This window comes from Xyrauchen texanus, chromosome 37, assembly GCF_025860055.1.
Source record: "Xyrauchen texanus isolate HMW12.3.18 chromosome 37, RBS_HiC_50CHRs, whole genome shotgun sequence".
NCBI lineage: Eukaryota > Metazoa > Chordata > Actinopteri > Cypriniformes > Catostomidae > Xyrauchen > Xyrauchen texanus.
Genome location: NC_068312.1, coordinates 29,564,367 through 29,591,857, shown reverse-complemented (window position 1 = coordinate 29,591,857; position 27,491 = coordinate 29,564,367). Strand labels below are relative to the sequence as shown.

Below are 27,491 nucleotides of genomic sequence, written 5' to 3'. Positions count from 1 at the left end.
ACGTGTTGCAAATATGTATCTTTAACTACACAGCATGGCATAAGAAAAATTTGTCAGTTCTATTTGAACAACTGATTAAAAAGGTAGGTAGGTTCTCGTGGTGGCGCGGTTACTCCCCTCAATCCCGATGGCGGAGGACAAGTCTCAGTTGCCTCTGCTTCTGAGACTGTCAATCCACGCATCTTATCACGCTGGCTCGCTGTGCATGACACCGCGGAGACTCACAACACTTGAGGCTCATGCTATTCTCCTCGATCCACGCGCAACTTACCACACACTCCATTGAGAGCAAGAACACCTAATCGCGACCATAAGGAGGTTACCCCATGTTACTCTACCCTCCCTAGCAACCGGGACAATTTGGTTGCTTAGGAGACCTGGCTGTCGTCACTCAGCAGACCCTGGATTCGAACTAGTGACTCCAGGGGTGGTAGTTAGCGTCATTACTCACTGAGGCCCCATAAGAGTAATTTTTGACTACACTGGATGCGCTGTCTGTTTTGATTCACTAAAAAGAACCGGTTTATAAGATTAATCTGTTGTTTTTTGGACTACACTGGTTCCTCTGTTAGATTCACTACAAAAAAAAAAAAACGGTTCATAACAGTCATTTGTTTGTGAATTGGAATACACAGGCTGGATATTGATGTCCATGAGGACAAACTCAACAGAGAGAGATGTGTTTCCTTGTCATTATTTAGCAGTATATGGTCTTTTTTGTCTCACCAACATTCAATTCAGACTGCAAACGGACATTCACAACTCGGGAAAATATTTTGCCGTGGGGCTGTAGATTCTGCAGCATTTTTCCACCACTGCTGGATAATGGTGCAAGGAACTGCTGTTTTGCATGATGACAAAAGTAAGTTAGTGTAGATTTTTCTGTTTCACTATGTTTACAAACCTGTGCTTGAGCCTAACTTAATTTGTCTACAGCACTGGTGCAGAAAAAATGTGGTCAGTCAGAGTGGAAGAAATGCGATAACATGCCTGTATAAAGCGATTAAAATAGAAGTACTCCACATATCTTACTGCAGTTATCATTACTCTGATTATTAGCAGAATTGCAACAAAATAAATCACATACATAAGCTACAGTTTAGTCACAGTATTGCCTTAATCGCATTATGAGGGTGCATGTAAACGTAGCCATTGAAACAAACATACCTACATTCATTACTTAAAATAAATGGTCTGCCATGGAACACCTTTGAAACTAACAAAACAATATCACTAAGGCTATCTTAACACAGGCAGAACAAATCAATCGGACTCAAATCGTTTACAGTTTTGTAGTCTGATCAGGACAAAAACACATAAAATCAGATTTTTAAAAACCTAATCCAAACCACATTCATAGGTGGTTCGGAATCCAATTAAAATCAGATTTTTGTTAATGCGTCTCAGTCTGAACAACCCGATTGGATTGCATGTGTTTTTCGTTATTCACTGTGCACGATCAGTTGTTTCGTCAGGTGTTGTGACGAGAAGATGCGTTCCGAACGGCATAAATTATGCCTTCACAGGACACTTCGTAGTGCCTTTTTATTCTAAAAAGTTCATTCAGGATGATTGTTTTATTACACCTTCAGCTCTCCGACATTGAAAGTAAAGTTTATGAGGGGAATAGGGGATGGGGATGGCCATTTCTGAATGGAATGCACCCATATGTCATGTACATGGGCAGCCAAAGCAGGGCAAAACCTCTATGAAATAATATAGACATTGGCTTTACCCACCCAATAGATGCTTTGCGGTAACACACCAAAGCATCTATTGCTAAACACTCACAAATGGTGAACATATGCAAGTTTGCATCATAAACTTTACTATGACAACTAATGTGGACATGCTAGCAAAAGCGACAGCAATCTAAACAGAAAAAAATCAGATCTGTCCACATATAAACTGCAGTTTGAATGGTCAGACTGAAAAAAAACTTGTTTATCTTGCAGTGTGAACAAAGCCTTAGTTTCAAAATAAACACTTGTTGGTATTAAAGCTGCAAAACGAAATTTAGTTTCATGAACATCATACCTGTTGTGCTAGCCTATCAAACGGAGGGATCATTTCTGGAGAGAGAGTCTGGGGCGGGTCTATTCCCAATGACAGCTTCTGATTGATTAGGTATAGAGCCAATGCAAACTGCTCTCTGTTCAGCTTCCCGATGTCACCTATATCACAAAGCTCCCTATAAAAACATTTGCATACACTATATTAATAAGCATGAGCATATCTTTACAATACAAACCCATACAACAACTAAGGGACTGAACAAAGTTTTAGTAATAACAAGAGATGGGTCAGGTTTAATTAGCTTTTCATGAGGATTTATGCTAAATTAAAACCAAACAGTGGCATCTCACCAAATGCGTGCCAGGGTGGCAGATGGCAAACCCGTCTTGAGAAATATATCTCGGACTTCAACACCTGATACTAAGCCATCCATGTCAATGTCTGTCTTAGTGAATAACACATCATATTTGGCTTTATCCACAGGAGATACCACCCACTGTATACACACACAAACACACCAATTTATTCATTTTATTCAATACAATCAATCATTTATGGAATATAATTCTAATTATGTTATGTATGATCCATATATTAATTTAATACAATAATTATAAATCATTATATTCATTATCATCTATAGAATGCATTATTGGACAATAATCCATGTCGATTATATGGATTTTAATCTAATATTATTTATGATCCATATAATTATCTCATTATCCTGAGCAACACCAGTGTGAATGTGAGATGAGCATGACCTGTGGTAGGGTAGGTTTAGCTGGCAGTGTTTTAGATCCAGAGTGGACGGAACTTCTCTCTTTATGCTGTGCAGGTGCTGGTAGGAGGGGCACCAAAGGGGGCGAGGACACTTTTTTCCTTTTTGAAGGTGGAATCAGACCGGCAGGCAAAGACATGGGAACTGGCTCAGACTCCAGGGCTCGGTATACCAAATACATGGCCTACATCACACTCAGACACACATGTGCACATTAAGTTTAAAGTCATATTCACACAAAATGATATAATATACACTCCATACAATGGAAATCAGCAGGGTCCAAAACTTTGAAGCTCAAAAAAGCATATAAAAGGCAGCATAAAAAAATGAGTCAGTCTGCTCAAAGTGTTCATACCCTTTCAATTATAGAACAGGGTCATGTTTTTTGTTTTTTTTACAGCGGAATCAGACAAGCTGGCAGAACCATGAGAACTGCAACAACTGGGTCGGTAGCAGTCTGGACTTGTTTTGAATGGCTCTAGACCAGAGCCACAAAAGTACCGGTGTGCTTGATAACAGAACTCACAACAGCAAACTCATCTTTGTCCAGCATTCCATCTCTGTCGATGTCACTGAGCTCCCAAACCTATAACAATCATTCCAAAGAGAGAGATCAGATCGATTTGGTAATGTAAAATCATACATTATATTGAAATATAGAGTACAAATACATTAAAGGAATAGTTCACCCAAAAATGAAAATTCTCTCATCATTTACTCACCCTCATGCCATCCCTAATGTGTATGACTTACTTTCATCTGCTGAACACAAATGAAGATTTTTAGAAGAATAGTTCAGCTCTGTAGTTCCATACAATGCAAGTGAATGGAGGCCTACATTTTGAAGCCCAAAAAGGCAGCATGAAGTTAATTAATATGACTCCTGTGGTTAAATCTATGTCTTCAGAAGCTAAATGATAAGTATGGGTGAGAAACAGATCTCTATTTAAGTCCTTTTTACTATTAATCTCCCCTTTCACATTCACTTCCACATACTACTTCTTTTGGTTTTGGCAATTCGTATTCTTTGTGCATATTGTCATCTACTGGGCAGGGAGAAGAATTTATAGTAGAAAATCATTTAAATATTAATCTGTTTCTCACCCACACCTATCATATAGTGAACATGTGGATTTAACCACTAGAGTCATATGGATTCATTTTATTCTGCCTTTTTTTAGCACTCATTAATTTGCATTGTGAGGACCAACAGAGTTGAAATATTCTTCTAAAAAAAGTTGTGTGCACCATAAGAAAGTCATACACATCTGGATGGTATGAGGGTGAGTAAATAATGAGAACAATATAATTTTTGGGTGGACTATCCCTTTAAGTAATGAGCTATATGGATGTATTTCATTTCCAAACATAACAGTTGTTCATATGAAGGCTAAGACGTTGAATTGTGTAACTATAACAGTGAGGTGAACACAGCCACAGTCTTGGCTTTTCAACAAATCAAAACTTAAACATGACAGAATCCACACTCAAACTATGGTCAAGACTGCATCCTGGTGGTGAAACCTGTATGTGCATCCTTATTCCACCATCCTATTATAAACAGGCTTGCCATCCCGCTCGTCTTACCCTGCCAAGAACGTCCACTGGGAGTTTAGAATTGAGGAGCACTGGTTTGACCTTATCGCCTGAAAGCATGCCACCAACTGGAGAGAGGCTGTTGAAGATGGTGTCGAATTTCAACTTTTCCTCTGGCTATGGAACAGACACAAAAAACAAACATACATTAACAAGCCACATGAGTCAATAAAAGCAACTGCATTAAACTGAAAAAAGATAAGAAAATAATTGAGTAATTCTAATGCGACAACATTATATAGCGTTAAAGTTTTAAAAACCCACTCGTTTGTAGGTGATATCTGACCTTGACTACCCATGAGTTGTCAGTTGGCACGGGGCCACACTGAAGAGGACTGCTAGTGTCATGCTAGACAGGAAACAGAAGAACAGACATTAAATCAGAAGAGATGTAAAGCTGTTTTTGCAAAGCAAGCAAATAAAATCAACAACTCAGCAGTTTTATGTCATTGGTAATTATACTTCCAGGTCTTCCTGGCTTGAGAGACAGTTGTGATGTAGTTTTCCTGGTTTGGTAAAGACGAAATTACGGTCTGACTTACAAATTTTGGGGGAGGGACAGCTGCATTTAGGCTTTTAAGAGACACATCAACTCCATTCTGAGCACACGCCACCAAATGGAGAGCAACAAAAAATTGCTGAAGAGAGACAGAGAGACATATATTGATCAAAATATATTGCTCAAAAAAATCTGTAATATCTACCCTGATATAATTATTATTATTATTTATTGTATTTTGTATTAAAAATACCTGCTTGTTCAGTGAGCCTTTGCACTCTGAATCTGCCAAATCCCATATCTGTGGATAGAAGGGCAAAATCATTTAGTTCATTAAAATATGTGAAATACTACTTGCCAACACGCTGTTCTACTCAACAGAAAGTTGAAAATTAAGCAGTTTCACTTGGAAGAGCTTCTGACAATGTTTTCAATGCAAGACTTAGCATCAACAAAATGCAGAAAATAAGGCCATCTGTTCTTTTTAGTAAGTCATCTTTATGTTTCCGGAACTTGTCAATCAACTGAATGGGTTTCATTTCTCACACTGCTGTATATATTTATTTATTTTTCTCCCCGATTTGGAATGCCCAATTCCCAATGTGCTCCAAGTCCTCGTGGTGGCATAGTGACTCGCCTCAATCCGGGTGGCGGAGGACGAATCTCAGTTGCCTCCACGTCTGAGACAGTCAATCAACACCTCTTATAACGTGGCTTGTTGAGCGCGTTACCGTGGAGACAAAGCGCGTGTGGAGGCTTCACGCTATTCTCCGCGGCATCCACGCACCCCATCGAGCGCGAGAACCACATTATAGCGACCACAAGGAGGTTACCCAATGTGACTCCATCCTCACTAGCAACCTGCCAATTTGGTTGCTTAAGATACCTGGCTGGAGTCACTCAGCATGCCCTGAATTCAAACTCGTGACTCCAGGGGTGGTAGTCAGCATCTTTACTCGCTGAGCTACCCAGGCCCCTCTCACACTGCTATATTGAGTAATTGATGTTACCTTGCCAAGGACTACATCTGCAAGGCCAGATCTCTTTAAAAATAAAGCTGCATCACCAGCTGCTACACGGCCACTGCCAGATGGATCTACCTGTGTTGGAAGAAAGGAGACAGTCAATATTATAAATATTCTTAAGCAAAACTCTCAAGAGGCCATCAGGCAGCATGTGTTCTTGCATTTAAAAAAGCAAGAATACTGTAAAAAAAGAATGCAAATGTTTTGAGATTTTTTTTTTTTTAAGGTTTTTAACTGACACAGTGTCTAAAAAAACGTGGCAATCCACTGCGAGGCACGGAAAACAATTGGAAAAACTGGGGGAAAGTTACAAAAAATGCATTGGATGAGTGCCTAAGGCTTTATATTTTCCTAAGACTAAGCAATTCTTGACTTCAAACCAATATTTTTTAAATCAGGAAAATAAATACTACTGGTTGTTATAATATCTTATCACATGATGTAATATCATATCATATAATTAGTTTGATAAGATATACATATATTACAAATGTAATACTATTAAATAAAATGATTAACAACATATAAAATTTATTTAACATAATCAGTTGAATTATTTAATTTAATAGTAGTGTTTTGAAAACCAATAGGCCAATTTATTTTCTTGTGTAAAGAGGTCAGTGTTTATCACTTTTAATGATGACAAAACTGCCATACAAAGGCTGCACAGTACACCAACAACAGTTACTTGATTTGAGTATGATTTTGTAGTTCCTGCAATTTTCTCAAAACCTGCTTATAGTAGAGCGAGACATGTCTGTCACAGGGCAACTTAGTCTAAGAACTATAATTTTGGTCAAAATGTGAAGTTACCCTGTTTTGCCTATGCACAGCAGAATAATCAGTAAGAAAAAATGTCGACGTATCTGGAATCATTTTAAAATCCGACTCCCAGAATAGGAATCGGATCGAATCGTGAGGTGCCTAAAGACTCTGACCCCAGATTGAAATTCATGAGTGTTGCATAGAACAATTGGAATAAAAACTACAATTCCCAAAAGCATCTACACTGTGCGATAGCTGTTTCACACTGCGATTGGCTTCTTTTCACCCTTTCAATCAACCGAGCAAGCGTGAGAAAGTTGTGTGAGATGTTTTAGTCAGCTTAAATGAATAGCATCACATTTTTACTATAAAAGTTAAAAGTTTACAAAGACTGGCCAACTGATATATGCAGTATCTGATTGTTGTACATTGTGTGAAAGGAACGTTAATCGAGTTCAGCAGGGCAGATGTCAATTTAGAGTACTTAATTACATTTAAGAGGACACTTCAAAGACTGAACATTGTGTTTTTATATTAACGTTTACAAGAAAAAACTGGTTAACATAAGCTGCTATTTTTTTTGCAGACAGCATATCAAATGATCTGAAAATATAAAATCTGGTTTATAAGAATTTAAACACTATGTTCCTGAATTTTGTCATAATTGATTATCTCAGTTTCCTCATGCCTTTTTGTACATGATATATTGTGGCACTTTAACGTTATCATCTCTAAAATAAAAATAAAAAAGCTGAACTACAACTGTGCTCCTAAATGTTTGACTGTGCTCCTAATTTCTTAAAAAAAAAAACATTTTTATGTAAGTGTAGAGCCCTGGACTAAAAGAATCCCCTGCATAAAACTAATTATCTTATCTCAATGTGTCCTGTCAAAGATTAGGGCTGGGTATAACCAACAAGATCACAATATGATAAACATCACGATACAGAGGCCACGAAACGATAAAGTATGTTAATTTAGAACTGACAGCAAGAAGGTCCCGGGTTCGAGCCCCAGCTCAACTGGGCCTTTCTGTGTGGAGTTTGCATGTTCTCCCTGTGTTCGCGTGGGTTTCCTCTGGGTGCTCCAGTTTCCCCCACAAGTCCAAAAACATGCAGGTTAATTGAATTGGCAACTCTAAATTGCCCCGTAGGTGTGCAATTGCACCGTAGGTGTGAGTGAGAGTCCCCCAGCCACTGGGGGTTGCACCAGGAAGGGCAATCAGCGTAAAACCACAGATGGTCCACTATGCCTACCCCTAATGGGAGCAGCCAAAAGAAGAACAACAAATTGTTTATAATAAACCGTATAACAGTTTCAGCAAAACCTATCATTTTGCACACTTCAAAACTAAATAATGTAAATAAAGATAAGAAAAGCACATTTTAAATCATTCTGTTACCAAAAAGCAAATTACTTTACTTTAATTGGCCCTTTCTTATTTTAAAATGCTTTGTGCCACCATTAATATAGTCTAAAATATTCTGGCTCAAAATCAAACCCTGTTTTAAAGTGTGCATCAGATCAAAGCCTGTAGGATTAAAAAGTCCTAATACCAGTCAAACAAAATTCACTGTTCTTGTATTCAAAAGAAGAGTTTTAGAAAAATCATAAAATATATACTACATTTAATAGAAATCTTATAGCCAATATTTTAGGCCACGTTCATAAATACATAGGAAGTTTAACAGATTATAGCCAGTGCAATATATGCAAGATCAAGTGAAAAGACATTAGCCTGCAATTGCACTTTCTTAATATAGTTAGTCTCTCACACCAAAATGTGATTTCCACATTGCCCCCACTGCAGATCTTTGTCAGTTTTTTTTTTTTATCTCGGTTGAGAGCAGGATATGAAACTAACTTTTTTTTTACCCAATTTTACCAGCCACTTTGATTTTTACAGCCAACTTCATCCAATTCATTTATAAAGTGTAAATTAAATTCACAATCCATGTAGAGTAAAATGTGAACTGCTGGAATTAAAGTGATTTAAACTTAGAGCACCTCCTGAGATTGAGTTCATTTGCAGCACTCACATAAAAAATAAATAAATAAATAAATATGATTGCGGTCCACTGACAACTCTTCATATGCGCATTGGAGAAGTGCTCGCCCTGTTCAGACCTGATTTTTAACATCTGTCTCAGGAGATCCAATCACATGTGTATTGTGTAGGTATTGTGTATGATACTGTAATTGGTATATTGTGATGTCTCTGTGTCTATTGTAACTGTCTTCTGTTTGCATGTTGAGCAGGGATGGATTACTGACCGGGCCAATGGGGCCAGTGCCTACCAGGGTGCCCTTAAATGGCCAGGGGTGCCCTGGGCTTTAAGGCTGCACGATCTAGTTTGTTGATACCCCCTTCTCAACAACTTTTGGGCATGAACAACGAACCCCCCCACTCTCAAAAACATTTGGCCATGAACAACGAACCCTGCCCCCGCTCAACAACTTTTGGGTGGAGGTGGGCCCTTGGTAATAATTGGCCCCAGGGTCTTTGCAAGTCATAATCTGTCCCTGATATTGAGCAGATGTCAAACTTGACCAATGAAAATTCCTGTACCGCACAAAAATTGGTGAATAAAGAGATTCAGATTCAGAAGTGGAAGGTGCTAAATACAGGTACGAATGGGGTCCGAAACGTAAAGGTTGGCGGAAGCATGAGCTAAATTACCTGGCACTGTTCAAAAAGTACCCGCCTTTTTGTTAATTTCATACCCTGGTTAAGGGTAATAGAAGTGCATATTGCCCGCTTTATCTTAACATGTAGTTTTGCAGTATTTGGATATCTGGCGAGTCATGTCTTACTCCCAACTGCCAGGTAAAAAGCCAAAATGCACATATATTTTTGAATTTAGTTTTGCCAGTGGTAGCAAGAGTCTCTTTTACAATTTAAATGTGGTGGTATAATACTGCTCAGGTAATTAAAACCTGTGTCGCGTGATAGAGGTGATTTGCTACACACTCGAATTGTTAATGTGCTGGATAATATCAATATGGACGTGGCGATACATGACGATGTATCGTCTTAAAATATTTTAAAGACTGCCCTTTTAAACAGCGCACACACAAACTGCAAAACAAAATCATGACCATTGCAATGTACATTTACTTTTCTGGAGAGCTTCACTGGAAAGAGAGCACCCCCAGCAGCAAGATGTTTAAACCACACCCCAGTTCAAACAGGCTGGTTCACTCACCCTGTCCTGTTTAGTTTACAAAAGACATCACTAATTCATAGAGGCATCCTCTTACTGAGAGAATGACACTTACGTGAGGCAGAAGGGGTGTGGATTTTATTTATCTGCTTTGGACAAGTGTTATAATAGATATAATGCAAAATTAGATATAGGACAGATCAAGCTGACAATGCTTACCTGCCGATAGTATTTCTCATAAACAGGATTCCCACTTGAAAGCTGCAAACAAATACAACAAAAACTGGTTAAGATAATTCAAAAGGCATTTGTTTATCTCCCTTAAACAGGCCAAAAGGTCACACAGTGTTAAAACTAATCAAGACTACTTAATAGTAAATTCTTTGTAATGGCTGACTTTCTTAGCAGAATTGCTGATATTCAGCCCACCTCTGAATATGAAAGGTTAAAGCCATCTGGCAACCACACCTAAACCAAACATACACCTTTCCAGTAAATATAGATGTAGATAATATAGTCATGATTGGGTAAAAAGAGAACAGAGGTACAGTAATGGAGGCTCTCCAGTCTTTTCCCATTCTCTGCCATACACCACATGAACATTAAGCTGTTGTTGCATTACGATTCACATTAGTGGGGCAGAGTAATGCAGCTGAGCTGACTGCAAGTCATGGCAAAAAGGCTAATTAAGCCTATAACATCTAGATTGGATCAAGTGAAATGAGATGTTACTACAGATTCCAATGCATAATTTTTTTTCTCTCCTAATTTGGCATGCCCGATTCCCAACGTGCTTTTAAGTCCTCATGGTCGCGTAGTGATTCGCCTCAATCCGGGTGGCAAAGGACGAATCCCAGCTGCCTTGAGTCAGAGACCGTCAATCAAATCACATGGCTTGTTAAGCGCGTTGCCACGGAGACATTGCGCGTGTGGAGCCTTCACACTCAACACACCACGTGCCCCACCAAGAATGAACTACTATAGCGTCCACGAGGAGGTTACCCCACGTGACTCTACCCTCCCTAGCAACCGGACCAATCATCGTGCCCTTGGATTCGAACTAGCCAACTCCAGGGGTGGTAGCCAGTGTCTTTTACCACAGGTTACCCATTCAACTCCAATGGTGAAATTTAAAAGAATGTCTGAGCTGCTCCATTTCATACAGTTAAAAACATATGGGGACCAGAGGCTGTCAAGCTCCAAAAAAGCACCATATGACTTTAGTAACTATATTAAAGGGATATTTCACACAAAAATTAAATCTCTTTCTTCATTTACTCACCCTCATGCCATCCCAGATGCATATGGCTTTCTTTCTTCTGCTGAACACAAACAAAGATTTTTTGAAGAAAATTTCAGCTTAGTAGCTCCTCACATTGCAAAGGAAAGTGTAAATTATGAAGCACAAAAAAGCTAATAAAGGCAGCATAAAAGTAATCCATAAGACTCCAGTGGTTAAATATATATCTTCAGAAGTGAGATGCTAGGTGTGTTTGAGAAACAGATAAAAGTCCCAAGTCGTTTTTTACTATAAATTCTCCTCCCTGTCCAATTCGCCAAAAATAAAAGATGAATGTAAAAGTGGAGATTGATAGCAAACAAGGATTTCATTTTATTAATCTGATTATTCATCTGTTTTTTACCCACACTTATATTGCTTCTGAAGACATGGATTTAACCACTGAAGCCTTATGGATTACTTTTATGCTGCCTTTATATGCTTTTGAAGCTTCACAATTTTGGTACCCATTCACTTGCATTTTGAGGTCCAACAGAGCTGAATATCCTTCTAAAAATCTTTGTTTGTGTTCAGTTGAAAAAAAGAAAGTCATGCACATCTAGGATAGTATGAGGTTGAGTAAATTATGAATGAATTTTCATTTTTGGGTGAACTATCCCTTTAAATCTGCTTTGTGAAATGAATAGACATTTTCAAGCCATTATTCACTGAAAATCTAGCTTTGAAAGCTTATCAGCCATGGTCACCATTCACTTTCTTGTAAGGAAAAGAGCAGCTTGGACATCCAGCTATAAAAAGCTCCTTATGTATTTCACATTTGATTGAACTATTCTTTCATGATGTTATAGCAAAGAGTGTTTTACTATTCAGAGTAAACACCAACCCCTATTAGTGACTCATATGATCATGCATCTCTGGCAAACAGGTCTGTATCATAATGCATAGGCATCAACTTGCGTTTTTATTTTTGGCAATGTTAGGCTGTAAGTTCTGCTCTTTGGTTGCAGTTCGACAGCTCCGTCTCTCTCTTCAGTTACTGCTGCATGCTAATGGGATGCTGGCTGAAAATATTAAGCAAAGTGCCACCAAACACGTTCTTGCATTGCTGAGAAAGGAGTATACATTTTTTCTGCAAGAAAAAAAAAATACAAACCACAAGCCTTTTTAGGATAATTTCCAGAGACTTATTCGGTCATGTTCTTCTATCAATTTCTGAGCTTCTACAAGGCCAAGGCTTAGTAAACCACAATTAAACATACAACAAATAACACCATCAACTAAATCAACAAAACTATTGAGGCATCAGATTACATCCTCTTATTCAACTAAAAAACAAGAGCCGAACCTACTTGACCTATACTAGAGAGGTGGTAAAGTTCCCAAACGTATAGACCAATGCTATTTTCATGAATCAAAAGAAAGCAGAAGAGACTCAGACTTAGACGTGCCTCTTTCCGTGCCTAAGGTCTTCTCAATGAGGTAGTGCCATAATGCATGTTTCATGCATGCCTTGCATCTAAAACTCATCACACCATCACTTGTGTGTATGTGGTCTACACTTCAACCATATGTGCCATTAGACAGATGTTATGCTTAAGCAATAAAAAAGATGACAAGCAAAGTGATCATTTCAGCCCATCAACCAAATCAATGCATGCATCCCTGTGGACTATTTAGGGCTTTAAAACGGCTTTTAGTGATCCTATGTTTATGCATGTGCCCTTACTGATGCTTTCTAGCCTGCTCCTAACAGCTGTATGTGTCTGAAACTCACTGAAACTATCTACAGAACAGGAAGTACGTTTATGCATCACTGCATCGAGGTTTTTGCCCTTTAACGTTTAAATGAGACTGATTTAACAGCATTTAAGCTTTTATTTGGACGTTGCTGAGCATAGAAGAGATCTTGCAAGTGTCAAATGCGCTATAGCTAACTGGCTAATTACTTTGCAAACTCAGTAAATTAGAGCAAAAAGTTGCCATAGCAGAATATATTGAGGTCTATCAATCCAATATATACACAATATAACTGAACTAGTATTGCGTATCCTCTATCTGCAAAAATTAATCAAATTTAGTTCCAATTTATTGTTGAGAATAGGTAAGCTAGCAATGCAGCTAAATAACTTCCTGCTGTTTTACAATGCCACTAGAAACAGTCTGGATTAAATCTACCAAACCACACATGTATTCCAAATAGCAATATCAGATATAAAAAAAATGTCTTAATATTATAAATTACGCAAATGTAATATTAACATTTCATTAACGAATGCAGAAATAAATAGGTGCAGCACATAGTTGATATCTGAACCGTGTAGACAAACATTCAATATATATGCATTTAAATACGTTTTAGCCAATGCATTTTAAAAAAACATGCTGCTCTAATAGTGTCCAATCACTCTGGACGATCCTAGTACACGCATGAGCTGTAACAATTAATGAAATAACTCAAATCCACCCCAGTTCACCGCAGACACCGTAAGATACGCCCTTACGCAAGTCCCTCAAAGATCAGCCTGAAACTTTTTCTCTTCCAAGCAAATGGCTGAAAACAACTTTAAAAATCTGCGATAGTATCAGAGGGTGTGACCGTTTTCCTCTTTAAACCGCAATTTTAAAACCCAACCGATCTGACAGACGTGTGAAACGAGCTCAAGTGTGGTTTGGAAAGTGTTATATTTGTGTGGAAAGGGAGGGTTACCTGAGTCAGGGAGAGAGAAGCAGCCATAGTGTTTCTGTTCCCACTAGCTCATTCTGCGCGTTGTGATAGGCAATGGGCAAAATAGTCATGATGCAAAACATGGCACTGGAGTCAACATTGGATGAGGAGGCCATAGCGAAGGCAATGGGGATGCTGCAAAACCAGGTACTGGAGTTCTCATTTGACGTGGAGGCGACAGACAATGGGCAGTTAAGGGATGCTGCAAAACCAGGCACTGGAGTTTGTAAATATGGAGGACATTATTCAAGGATTGACAATGACCTAGAAAACTCTGGAAATCCAGTTGAAAGTTAATAATGAATAGAAACTTCAGAAGGGCATTCTTTGCATTGCATTCATTGACTGAAACAAACCAGTCCTAACCCTAACCTCATAAATATGTATTGACTTAAATTAGAGAGGCCTCTTTTACGTGTTATTTTTCAGTCTTTCTGGAAGGATTTGAGCAAATATATTTCAGAAAAAGTTTGTATCTGACATATGTCATAATTCTTTTGATATTTCTTTTTTTTTTTTACTATAACAACAACTACTCTGTCAATTTGGAAAATTGTCCATTCATAAGTATAAATTCTTAGGCAAGACTCCACTCCTCCCGCACTGGTTGATTTTAATTTATATGTTGCATCTTTATTGAGCAATAACGACAAAAACTCTCAAAAAGGTAAACGAATATCATTGATTTATAATTGTTTCCCTCTGGCTATTGTATTATATTTGCTTATTTAGTTGCATTTTTCTTTTTGCAGTGGGTAACTTCCATAAGTATGCAGATTGTTCTTGGCATACATTTTTTTTATAAAAACCTGTGCAAAAAACACAAAGTCATAGTAAAAGTTATCCATATGACTACAGTGGTTAAATGAATGCAAGTGGATGGTGATCAGCACTTTAAAGATAGTTGTAGTAAAAGTAGTCCATATGACTCCAGTGGTTAAATTAATGTCTTCTAAAGCGATACGTTTGCTTTGGGTGAGAAATAGATCAGTATTGAATTTAACCACAGGAGTCATACAGACTACTTTTTTTACAACTGTCTGTGCTTTTTGGAGATTTAAAGTGCTGATCACCATCCACTTGCATTGTATGATTTTATTGTTTATCGTTATTTCATTCATGATTTTAGTGTGATAAAATTGCTTACTAGTCTTTTTCGTGCAAAGTTATATCCAATTTTCCAACATTGCCATGAGGGAACGCCGTAAACCCTAAAAATTTACAACGCAAACAACATTTTAACAAAATAATTAATGTACTGTAAGTGCTTTTATAAAATCATAAGCTTTGCGATTCTGCCTTTAAACCCTCCCAAATTCATCCCAATTCACTTACTGTAATCTCGAATTTTTTTTTTTTTTTAAAGAAAAGTCCAAATCCAGAATATTTCTATATTAAAGGCATGTAATCCTTGTGCGAACTTTCTTTTTCTTTTTTATCATTTTGGCTGTGTTATTGCTAACAGCATACATTTTTACCAAAGGTGTGTATTTCTGGGGAAATTTTTTATATTTCTACCTCAGTTCCTATAATACATCTATAATACACTGTGCACATAGTTACACTCAGGACCTTAAGGACAAAAATGTCCCCATTGAAACCCATTAAAACAGCAATATTTGATCCCAGTGCCATTAAAGCATAAAATCATGAATTATATAATATTATGCTTTTATTCTGGAGCCCTGGCTTCAAAATGTACATTTTTTATATTTTCCAAGAGATGGCATAATTTTTCTCATGTTTAGCCTATGGAGCAAATAAATGCTTTTTTCCTATTTTCTGTTTGCTGTATTGTAGAGTACTGCAGGCCAGTTGAACAAATTATGCAGCTAAAATTGTGTGGGTGTGTTGGTATGGATGTCAGAGTGTATTGAGATATTTGTGTGTATGGGTGTGTGTAAAAAAAAAAACAACAACAGTGGCATTATGTAAACAAACTGGCATTTAAAGGGTTAAAATCCTGAATGAATATTAATACATGTTTGGTAGTTATGATCAGTACTGATGTTGGTTAAAAAAAAAATTTACTCAATGAAAGTGGAAAATAATATTAATGTATAATATTATTATAGCAGTTTTTTGACACTGACATTATTGTCCTCTGAGTAACTTTGTTTAATTGATGCACAAGGGTTGACGTGTGATATGGTATGTTTATTGAGCTCATTTGACTGAGAGTGTCGTTTGTTAATGTAAAAACACCAATCAAAAGACTCCAGAGGTATATTACTCTTTTTGTAGTTTTATTTTTGGACAACTTTCATACCAGAGCTTTTCTTTTTAATGTTTCAACACATTCTTCAAACACAAAAAGTACAAAATATATCTTTAAAAAAAAAGGTCACAAACTATTTTGTTGAGAGTAATATCTGGTTGAAGCACAGCAGTGCGATATTCACCATGACTCTGTCTGAGAGCCAAGGTGTTTCTAGAGAATGCTATGGGACAACGCAAATCTCACAAGCTTTCAATATTTCGAACTTCATAGGTTCAGCTTAGCTCTGATTAGAATGTTTGCAGAGTAATTTGTCAAGACCATTGCCTAATGAGGGTGATTCAGGTACACACACATAGTGGCGGATACTCGGAGAAGCCATTGTTGATGTCGGTTTTTCCTTTCCCAAACAACATGTTGGCCAAATGTGCACATTTTTCATTTCAACAGCTTGGCTAACCTTCACATCAGCTACATCATCCCAGACCGATGCTGATCAAACCAAATGTGAATTTCCTCTGTAACAGTTTGCTTATTGACTAGGGCCAAATCAAAACTACAGTGCCAGTGGCAAAGCTTGTGAGATCCAGTGCCTGCATGAAAATATACATATACCTATCTAGGCTATGAATTTGAGGTTTGGTGTAAGACAAAACATGCAATGCGATGTGCTCGCTCAACTCCAAACACACACACACTTACAGACAACAGTTCAAGTTGAAAACAAAGTAGATGAGATAGCATCTATCCGAACCCTGATCAAAACTGCACACAATGAACCTTAAAGGTTAGAAAAAAAGTTTACCTTAACAACGGTACCTCAAAATTGCTCCGCAATATCACAATTTGATAAGGAAAATATTCTTGGAGATAATCATTCTAGTATCTGAGACCACGTCCACACTAATACTTTTCCGTTTGAAAATGCAGTTTTCAGTTTCCTAACGTCATCGTTCTCCAAAGTATGCATTGCTAGAGAGCATTTTTGAAAGTCTCAGTTTCAGTGCAGAAAAACACCCTTCCATTGTGGATGACAGGGTGTAAACAAATGAATAATCAATGCCAATAATCAATGCCTTTCAAAGGAATGCATATTAGTTTGGACATGGCCTGAGAATCGAAGCTACCAGTTGATTACCTTTATGATTCAAGTTTCATGTCACAAAATTGCTAATCAAATCAACAGTTTATATTGGATATCTGATATTTGTAAACATCAGCATAGAATTATTATGGGTCTCACTTCACACTACAGACATGGACGTTATATTTTCATGTTTGCTCCCTTCGATTTTCCCTGACTGAAAATGCTTGGAACTTGCTTTGCATCATGCAAATGAAGATTATGAAAAAGATAAATCTATAAATAGGTTTGTAGTAGTGGGAGGGGAAAAGTACTGTCAGAATCATCTGACACACAACAAAAGGAATATCCAGCATTAGTCCAGCTCTCTACCTCGTACCCTGTTAGTCATAAGGTATGAGGCATGTTTTCTCAAGTTTCTATTTAAATCTACAACTCATCTTTGAGTTTAGAGTCTGTTTCCTCCTCTTCTTCCTCCTCCTCCTCCTCCTCCTCTTCTTCTTCTTCTTCTTCTTCTTCCTCCTCTTCCTTATCCTCCTGTTCTTCTTCATCCTTTGCTTCCTCCTTTTTGTTACTGTCCTCTTCCACATGCTTCTTCCTCTCTTCCTCTTCTTGACTTTCCTTCATTTTCTTCTCAGCCTCCTGAGTGGAGGAAAAACAACACGCAAATGTCCCGTATTTATGAGAAATCATTACACAAAATTAATATTAAGTGGATTATTTTTTAGTAGAAAGAGATATTGTTTGGAAAAGCACACCTTTGTGGCACCCCAAGTCTCATTGCCAACATCTTCTGCCAGCTTTGGGTCATTGGTAATGAAAAAGTTGTCAAAGATTGTGCCAGATTTTACCTGTGATTAAGTAAAGGAAAAGTTTATTTAAACCTGGTATGGCTATTAAGAACAATTAAGAACAAAAAACAATTAATTAAGGGCTATTCAACAATATATTTAGGGTCCAGGTTGGTGTGATTTAATGGTGTACAGTATTTGGTGTGGGGTGCATGGAGCTGAGATAGGGGTTGCCTGTCCAAAAACAGGACTAAAACTATAATCAAATTCTAAAACATGTGCAAACTGTTGCTTAAAGGTGCTGTAAGGAATTTTAGCTTTCTGAAGCTTTCATGTGACTGAGCTGTTGAATTAGCCACGCCACCTCATTCCAAAACCCCACCCTCCAAAGTTAATTTTGAGACCAAAACAGAGCAAAAGAGCAGCATTGTGAAAAGCGTCAATGTCCGCGAGACACAAAAATCGGTTACAGCACCTTTAATAACTGAAGACTAATTGTCTTAGAACAAATTGTTGTTAAAAGCAAGTAAATAATTATGGTACCTGCCACAAGTCCAGTCCAATAACTCCGATGCTGTCATATTTATAGATTTCATTGTCAGGAGTGTATTCTGGGTTATCAATCTCAGGGTGCACCCATTTCCCCTTGTAAGCAGGATTGTCAATCTGGTGGGGTTTCCATTCACCCTTGAAAAGATAACCGTACATATTCAATTTGGGAAAATAAAATGACAAAAGGACCAGTATGACAAAGACATTTTTTGGGTATTAACTGCATATCTTTGTTCAGTGTCGACATTTCTACGCAGGCACTTGCATTTACTTGAGAAACCACAGTAATGTCAGTACCTTGTATTCAGGATTGGTTACCATGGGAGGCTCCCACTCCCCATCCATCTCATCGTCCCAGTCATCAGGCTTCTTGGCATCAGGATCGGGGATGTTCTCGGGTTTGTCCCAGTCCTAGAGAAAACACAAAGATATTAAAAGTTTTTTGCACAGAACAAAAGTAATGTATTTGTAAAACATGATCATTTCCACCCTTAATATAACCCTCGGTTTTGGTGCTGCTTCTCCTTTAAGACTAAAAGCTCACTTTTCCGATTGGCTCTCTGCTCTTGACTGACCCATTCTCTCCTTGTCACCTCACTGCTCACCGCTACTGGGCGGGGCTACTGAAGTGATAAGGTAAAGTAGTTGTCGATGTGTTGTTGTGGAGGTGGTCAGAAGCAAACGCCTAATACAGTTTGACATCACAATGTGGAGGAAATTGAAAATTAGTTGCTTTGGCAGCTTGGTTTCAATAAAAGCTCTTTTTGCATTGAGGAGGAAGTTTTGTGTTCTGAAAGGTAGTGTTTTTATAGTACAATGAAATCTTACATGTCAAAAGATCAAGGAAAATGTATTTCCTCATGTTATGACCACTTTAAGTGAGGTGCTATAGAGCTGTTCAGGTTGTATTCCACAAACCCGGAAGAGAATTCACCATGGGTTCCCTGTGGATTTTCCTATAGGATTTTATAATGGGAGTTTTGGATTTAAGAGGAAAATAAGGTCTGTGGTTAACACATGATACGTGGATGTTTTGTTCTACAATGTAAATTACACATAGTCATACCTCAAACGTAAATTTGGAAGCCGTATTGAAGCACCATTTTTTTTTGTAATTTACGTAACACTGGCTATAATTCAGCATTACATAATTAGTTCATCTGTTATGCAACAAGCAAAAGAAATTTCCTTGTGGTTTTCAGACACCCAACAGTGGCATTGGCCTCACCTCTGGTTTCTTATCATCAGGGTCATCGATTTTCTCCCTCTCGTCCCAATCCTCTGGCTTTTTCGCTTCTGGATCCTTGATCTTCTTGGGAGGAAGGAAGTCCCAGTCTTCTGCCAGAGATCCAGACTCCACCTTCTTATTATCAATCTTGACTTCATAAGTGTTGTCAGGATTGACAATTAATGTGTACAGATGGCTGTATTCATCATCCTAGATAATACAAAACATAGGATAGGAGTCACTTCATCAAAAGTAGTTCCATTGTGCATTATAGGTGCAAAATTAAACCGTAGCATTACCTTGCATCGGATGTCTTTGTTGATCAAATAATTTTTGCCTTTGTAATTAAAGATTACATGGACTTTCTTAGTGCCGGGTCCACAGATGTCAGGACCTGGAAGTGATAGAACACATTTTCTAAAAGGCCCTAGACTGCGAGTAATTTGTAATACAATAACAAATGTATTAATGCAACTGCTAATTTATTAATAGCTTAAAGTCCATTCATTTGAGCATTAAAAACTAAAAACACTGAAGCATGTACAATTTGACATACTGGTCAGCTTTAGTATGCCAATCAATAGAGTGAAGTAGTCACTGAGACACTTACCAAACATGATATTATAAGTGGAGTCTCCATGCATAGCTTCTTGTTTGAGACCAGATGGGAAAAGCTTGATGTAGCCACCACCACAGTCAATGCTCTGCTCATGTTTTACAGTGAACTGGATAACAAGGGACTGGTCCTTGTTGCTGAAGTCCGCAAAGCGAGATGACAGCGCATAGAAATGAGCATCTTGACTGGTCTGAAGACCTGCAAGCCCAAAAGATAACAGTATTACAAAAAGAGCAAAAGTTCACTTTTAAATGTTGAATAATTCATGTCACCACACTGGTGAGCAAAATTTAAATAAATAAAAAATGCTCGAACCAACTTGAAGGCATAAAAATTTCCAAAAATGAAAATTCCCATGCCATCCCAGATGTGCAGGACTTTCTTTCTTCAGCAGAACACAAAGATATTTAGAAGAATATCTCAGCTTTTTTGGTTCATGCAATGCAAGTGCATTCTCCGGGAACCAGCACCTTATCGTGGTGGAGAGGTTTGTGTGCCCTTATGATCCTGAGGGTTGTGTTGTCTGGAGCCATGTGCTCCTGGTAGGGTCTCCCAAGGCAAAGTGGTCTCAGGTGAGGGGCCAGACTAAGAATGGTTCACAATGACTCATGGATAAAACGGCAAAAGGAGGAGTTACCCTGCCCGGAGGAAGCCCGGGGCCCCCGTCTGGAGCCAGGCCCAGATGGAGGGCTCGTCGGCGAGCGCCTGGTGGCCAGGCTTGTCATGGAGCCCGGCTGGGCACAGCCCGAAGAAGCGACGTGGAACCCCCCTCTACATCCCTTGGGCCCACCACCCATTGGAAGAACCGCAGGAGTCGGGTGCGCTGCCATATGGGCGGCAGTGAAGGCCGTGGGCCTCGACGGACCAGACCCGGGCAGCAAAGGCTTGCTCTGGGGATGTGGAATGTCACCTCACTGGGGGGGAAGGAGCCGGAACTAGTGAGGGAGGTGGAGTGTTACCAGTTGGATCTGGTGGGGCTTACATCGACGCACAGTTTTGGCTCTGGATCCGTACTCCTGGATAGGGGATGGACTCTATTCTTCTCTGGAGTTTCCCAGGGTGTGAGGCGACGGGCGGGTGTGGGGATACTCACGAGTCCCCGGCTGAGCGCCACTACGTTGGAGTTTACTCCGGTGGACGAGAGGGTCGCCTCCCTACGCCTACGGGTTGTGGGGGGGAAAACTCTGACTGTTGTCTGTGCATATGCACCGAACAGCAGTTCAGAGTATTCGGCCTTCTTGGAGACCCTGAATGGAGTCCTGAATAGGGCCCCAGTAGGGGACTCCATAGTGATGCTGGGTGACTTCAACGCACACGTAGGAAATGACAGGGACACCTGGAAAGGCGTGATTGGGAGGAACGGCCTCCCTGATCTGAACTCAAGTGGATGTTTGTTATTAGACTTCTGTGCTAGAAGGTCGTAGGCCGTAGGTCGATGATCAATTTTGTAATCGTGTCATCGGATCTGAGGACATATGTTTTGGACACTCGGGTAAAGAGAGGGGCAGAGCTGTCAACCGATCACCATCTGGTGGTGAGTTGGGTCAGGGGGTGGGGAAAGACTCTGGACAGACCTGGGAAGTCCAAGCGAGTAGTGCGGGTGAACTGGGAACGTTTGGAGGAGGTCCCTGTCCGCAAGATCTTCAACTCACACCTCCGGCGGAGCTTTTCAGGCATCCCTGCGGAGGTTGGGGACATTGAACCGGAGTGGGCAATGTTCAAAGCTTCCATTGCCGAAGCCGCGGTGGAGAGCTGCGGCCTCAAGGTTTTAGGTGCAGCAAGGGGTGGTAACCCTCGAACACCCCAGTGGTGGACACTGGTGGTCAGGGAATCCGTCCGACTGAAGAAAGAGGCCTTCCAGGTTTTGTTGTCCCGGAGGTCTCCGGAGGCAGTTGCAAGGTACCGACAGGCCCGAAGGACTGCGGCCTCGGCCGTGAGGGACACAAAGCAGTGGGTGTGGGAAAAGTTCGGAGAAGCAATGGAGAAGGACTTTCGGTCCGCACCAAAGTGCTTCTGGAAAACCGTCCGCCACCTTAGGAGGGGGAAACGGGGAACCATTCAAGCTGTATACAGCAAAGATGGGACGCTGTTGACCTCAACTGAGGAGGTTATTGGGCGGTGGAAGGAACACTTTGAAGAACTCCTAAATCCCAACACGCCCTCTATGGTAGAGGCAGAGCCGGAGGATGATGGGGGATCAGATTCTATTTCCCTGGGGAGGTCACTGAGGTAGTCAAACAACTCCACAGTGGCAAAGCCCCGGGATTGATGAGATCCGACCAGAAATGCTGAAAGCTTTGGATGTGGAGGGGGTGTCATGGATGACACGCCTCTTCAACATTGCATGGAAATCTGGGACAGTGCCTAAGGAGTGGCAGAACGGGGTGGTGGTTCCCCTCTTCAAAAAGGGGGATCAGAGAGTGTGTGCCAACTACAGGGGTATCACACTTCTCAGCCTCCCTGGTAAAGTTTACTCCAAGGTGCTGGAGAGGAGGGTTCGGCCAATTGTCGAACCTCGGATTGAAGAGGAACAATGCGGTTTTCCTCCTGGCCGTGGAACGACGGACCAGATCTTTACTCTCGCAAGGATCCTGGAGGGGGCCTGGGAGTATGCCCATCCGGTCTACATGTGTTTTGTGGATCTGAAGAAGGCGTATGACCGGGTCCCCCGGGAGAGACTGTGGGAGGTGCTGCTGGAGTACGGGGTGGGGGGGTCCCTTCTTAGGGCGATCCAATCCCTGTACGTCCAAAGCGAGAGATGTGTCCGGGTCCTCGGCACGAAGTTGAGTTCATTCCATGTGGGGGTTGGTCTCCGCCAAGGCTGCGCTTTTGTCACCAATCCTGTTTGTGATATTCATGGACAGGATATCGAGGCGTAGTCGGGTGGGGAAGGTGTGCGGTTCGGTGGGCTGGGGATCTCCTCGCTGCTTTTTGCAGATGATGTTGTCTTCATGTCATCATCGGTCCGTGACCTTCAGCTCTCACTGGATCGCTTGGCAGTCAAGTGTGAAGCAGCTGGGATGAGGATTAGCACCTCTAAATCTGAGGCCATGGTTCTCAGCAGGAAACCGATGGAGTGCTTGGAAATCGATCTACTGGTCAATTTTTGTTCCTACACTCACCTATGGTCATGAAGGTTGGGTCATGACCGAAAGAACTAGGTCGCGAGTACAAGCGGCCGAAATGGGCTTCCTCAGAAGGGTGGCGGGCTTCTCCCTTAGAGATAGGGTGAGGAGCTCAGTCATCCGTGAGGAGCTCGGAGTAGAGCCGCTGCTCCTTTGCGTTGAAAGGAGTCAGTTGAGGTGGTTTGGGCATCTGATAAGGTTGCCCCCTGGCCGCCTCCCTAGGGAGGTGTTTCAGGCACGTCCAGCTGGGAGGAGGCCTCGGGGAAGACCCAGGACTAGGTGGAGAGATTACATCTCCACACTGGCCTGGGAACGCCTCGGGGTCCCCCAGTCAGTTTTGGTTAATGTGGCTCGGGATAGGAGCTTCGGGCTTCGGATAAGCGGTTGAAGATGGATGGATGGATGGAATGCAAGTGAATAGTGGCCAGATATTTGAAGATCCAAAAAGCACATAAAGGCAGCATAAAAGTAATCCATATGGATATGGAGTGATATGATAGGTGTGGGTGAAAAACAGATCAATATGCAAGTCCTTTTTTACTATAAATTTCCACTTTCACTTTCTTATAGTGTTTTTGGCGATATGCATTCTTTCAGCATATCGCCACCTACTGGGCAGGGAGGAGAATTTATATGAAAAAAGGACTTAAATATTTATCTATTTCTAAACTACATCAATCTTATCGCTTCGGAAGATATAGATTTAACCAGTGGAGTCGTATGGATTCATTTTATGCTACCGTTATATGATTTTTGGACCTTCAAAGTTCTGGCCACCATTGTCTTGCATTAAATGGACCTACAGAGCAGTGGCGGCTGCTGGTCTTTCAAAGAGGGGAAGCTCATTTTCGGCCTACATTATAAACTTATTTACCCTATTTTTTGCACTAAATCAATCTTAGGTGTTGATCTGCCCTGCTGTTTAATTCTAATTTTTTCCTCGTAAGGAAGACTTTCAAATGGCTTCGCCAAAATCAGGTCGACAATATTAGCAACGTCTGCCATCGTGCGCAGTTTCACCCGTACGACGCTAGCCTAGCCTACTGTATGAATGAACGAACGAACGAACGCACGAACGAACGAACGCTCTAAAACAAAATATATTAAACTTGGTAAAACTGAAACAAGGAATGTGGTGTATAATTGTGTGAAATGTATTATGCAAATTGACTGGGACTGAGCGCGAAATAGCTTCAGTGACTTCTTATAGTACAGATTCGCTGTCAATCAAAAGGAGATGCAGTCTTTCGACAGATCCTCCAATCATCACGCGGAAGCCCGGAGTCTGGGCCAGCCCACTCCTCATTCACCCCCAGAGACGCTGAGCGTCCGTGGGCGGGACATAATCGCAGCATTTATCCAATGACCGTCTATTTTCGGAGCACTGAAAAAAACTGTTCAGAGCAGCCCCATTGAAGTCAATGGACGCTCGGCTTCAACAGGGAAATGCACTGACGCTACGGGAATGTATGAGAAGTAAATCGAGTCAGCCGACCTGCTATATGTAATGTAGCTGATTCTGAACGAACTCGTCTTCGAGATGAACGTGTTCTAACGCATTTTTAGTCAAATTGTTTACACAATAGTACATATTTGACCATTATTTTTTTGACATTATAGGGGAAGCTGAGCTTCCCTTGCAGTCTTAAAGAAATCCCCACTGCTACAGAGTTAATATATTCTCCTAAAAATCTTAATTTGTGTTGATGTTAATTAGCAGATGAAAGAAAGTCATACACATATGGGATAACACGAGGGTGAGTAAATTATGCAATAATTTTCATTTTTGGGTGAACTTTCCCTTTAAAACAATTAAGACTAGCAAACCCTTTTAGCTGGTCTCTCAATGTAATCACCTTTTAGGTGCTTAGAATCCATTTTAAATCATCAAAATAGACCAACTTTAGGCTGGTTTAAGTTTTTTTCTTCAGCAGGCCAGGCATCTTTATATTAATCTATTATATCTCGAACTTCTACAAAAATAGTCATCTGGACACAGAATATTCATGGGTTAATAGTGGTCAAGACTCCAGCATCAGCTTTACAAATCCTGTTCATCATTGGCCTAGATTTAGTCTGTGCCAGTAAACCTGGGCCCTTGGATCAACAGTACACGTGGCTTTACAATGTTTTGAAACAAAGTAAATAATCAGATGGTGTGACATGCCTGCAGTTCACTACAGCACATGACATGACATCATCGTCGGTAGCCCTTCCCCCGCGCGTTATTTAGTGTGCACAATAATGCAAAGCGGAGGAAACCACAAATTCATAAAGCCCGGCGTCCATTTACACAGCCGGTGTATTTTAAACAACCACCACTCACCTTTATCTTTCTCAGCATCGCCAAAAAATTTGCCTGCGGAGAGCACAAACTTCCCGTAGTCGGATTTATGCTCTGATTCCACCCATCGGCTCCTCCAGGAGTCTGCGAAAGAAGATTATTGACAGGGAAAAAACGCATTTGTGATTTGAATATGAAATTAAAAGCCACATCAGCATGCATGACTCCATTCATCTGAGTAATATATGAGTAATAACTTAAGCTTGATTCATTGACCTCTTTCCACTATGCTGCTTCGATTGTACTTCTTATAAAAAGAGAACATTATATCTTATCTTACACCATTTATTGATGCATAATTTAATGAATGCAACATACCATTAATGCTATGCCATACGAAATGCATAAGTCTATTGTGACTCCATCACATATAAATTCAAATATATGTAGACATCATATAACTTAAATATGTAGACATCAGATAACTTAAATAATACAAAAAAAAAAAGCACAGACAAATATTGCACGTCTCTGCTTTAAACTTACCACCGTCTTCAAATTGCTCTCGGAAATAAACAGATGATTCTGCAGTTATTAAAGCGACGCACGCGGTCATAAACAGCAAGGGTAGCCCTGTCATTTTTGTAGAAATGTGTATTCCCTTATTGGGGAAATAAACACGTAAAATATATTTGTAATATATGAGGCTCGTCTATGTATATAAAGAGCTCTGTTTGGATCTTTACATGCCTGCCGAAATTAATGTGCATCTTATCATTCGCACAGTCTCGCCTCTAGGCTGGGAACAGATGGCTGGCGCTGATTGGACGGTGGATCTAGACCGACCAGCCAATCAGGTTTTTTTGCGGAATACCGTGGAACGTCCTTCTAGGCCAGTGACAACTGACTACGCGTTTGGCACGTACACACACGCGTGCGCACAACGAAGGTTAATCACCCTGACGATCATAGGTAGGATGTCCAAATGTAGGAAAATGTGTGACCCTTGATATGTGTGAGGCAGTCTGAAATGAGTATGAAATCTACTGCTAATTTGAAATTATGGTTCATCTCCTTATGTCGCTATATTGTGCTGGTGAAATGGGCCAAAACAAAAAACTATACAATAATGCATTTTTATTTCCACTTCTGTAAATCCACCAAATTGTTCAGATGTTATCTCAATAGAAATAAAACATATTTGTACTTCCCATTTCTTCTCATGGAATGTCCAATTCCCTCTACTTAGTAGGTCCAAGAAATGTAGAATTTAAATTCTACTTTCTACTCTTTCTGAAAAGAACAGACTAGCCAAGTGCAACCATAAACACAAAACTGCATATTTAGACCAGTCATTTAATTTCAAGTTTTAAAGCTACCCACTAAGGCCTGTGTCATCATTAAATGGTTTGTAGACCAAACATGTACAATAGCTCATTTTACCGTTTGATTTCAAATAATTCATAAAAAACTTTAAAGTTAAGTTTATAAATACCTTGACTGTATTTTCAGTAGTAGTAACATTATTAAGGCTGGAGAGTAAAACCAAATGTGGACAACAAAATGGCTGACGTGATTTGAAGCAAGGAGAAAACTTTCTGGCTTTTTACAAAATGAGAAGTGAATAAAGTCAATTTAATTTGATAAATGAGCAGAAAAACGAGTGCTGGCATAATAAGTAAAAATAATAGTGCATTAAAACAAGCCTTGAACTATATACACTTAAAGAAATTATTCCTTCAGGCTCATGTATATCAAGTTAAACCATATAAGCTTTGA

At 39.9% G+C, this 27,491-nt stretch overlaps 2 protein-coding genes across 3 annotated transcripts in view; both read right to left on the bottom strand.

Moving 5' to 3' along the window:
- LOC127630699 (epidermal growth factor receptor substrate 15-like) overlaps positions 1 to 13,880 on the bottom strand; it is a 39,696-nt gene extending 25,816 nt beyond the window's left edge. For both annotated transcript variants that reach the window (XM_052108413.1, XM_052108414.1), the window contains exons 1-11: positions 13,797 to 13,880; positions 10,069 to 10,110; positions 5,906 to 5,995; positions 5,149 to 5,196; positions 4,939 to 5,034; positions 4,683 to 4,745; positions 4,388 to 4,513; positions 3,327 to 3,386; positions 2,781 to 2,981; positions 2,367 to 2,512; positions 2,038 to 2,191 (exon numbers count right to left, since the gene is read on the bottom strand). In XM_052108413.1, coding sequence (XP_051964373.1) covers positions 2,038 to 2,191; positions 2,367 to 2,512; positions 2,781 to 2,981; positions 3,327 to 3,386; positions 4,388 to 4,513; positions 4,683 to 4,745; positions 4,939 to 5,034; positions 5,149 to 5,196; positions 5,906 to 5,995; positions 10,069 to 10,110; positions 13,797 to 13,823 — 1,053 coding nt within the window. In that variant the 5' untranslated portion in view covers positions 13,824 to 13,880. The remainder of the gene's footprint in view (positions 1 to 2,037; positions 2,192 to 2,366; positions 2,513 to 2,780; positions 2,982 to 3,326; positions 3,387 to 4,387; positions 4,514 to 4,682; positions 4,746 to 4,938; positions 5,035 to 5,148; positions 5,197 to 5,905; positions 5,996 to 10,068; positions 10,111 to 13,796) is intronic.
- A 2,171-nt stretch (positions 13,881 to 16,051) lies between these two features.
- On the bottom strand, positions 16,052 to 26,499 carry LOC127630774 (calreticulin-like). Its single transcript, XM_052108541.1, has 9 exons — positions 26,259 to 26,499; positions 25,755 to 25,856; positions 20,298 to 20,501; positions 19,987 to 20,081; positions 19,688 to 19,897; positions 18,757 to 18,870; positions 18,451 to 18,594; positions 17,875 to 17,967; positions 16,052 to 17,758 (listed from the first exon to the last, which is right to left on the bottom strand). The coding sequence occupies exons 1-9, from the start codon at positions 26,350 to 26,352 to the stop codon at positions 17,546 to 17,548; spliced, it is 1,269 nt and encodes a 422-aa protein (XP_051964501.1). The 5' UTR covers positions 26,353 to 26,499; the 3' UTR covers positions 16,052 to 17,545.
- Between the last annotated feature and the right edge of the window lie 992 nt (positions 26,500 to 27,491).

Bases quoted from the DNA above. Each gene is read 5' to 3' on its own strand.
- LOC127630774 (XM_052108541.1), bottom strand. From the start codon at position 26,352: ATGACAGGGCTACCCTTGCTGTTTATGACCGCGTGCGTCGCTTTAATA. The intron at 20,082-20,297 runs GTAAGTGTCTCA...TATCACTTCCAG, and splicing joins CACTTATAATATCATGTTTG to GTCCTGACATCTGTGGACCC. The intron at 18,595-18,756 runs GTACTGACATTA...TATCTTTTCAAG, and splicing joins TAACCAATCCTGAATACAAG to GGTGAATGGAAACCCCACCA.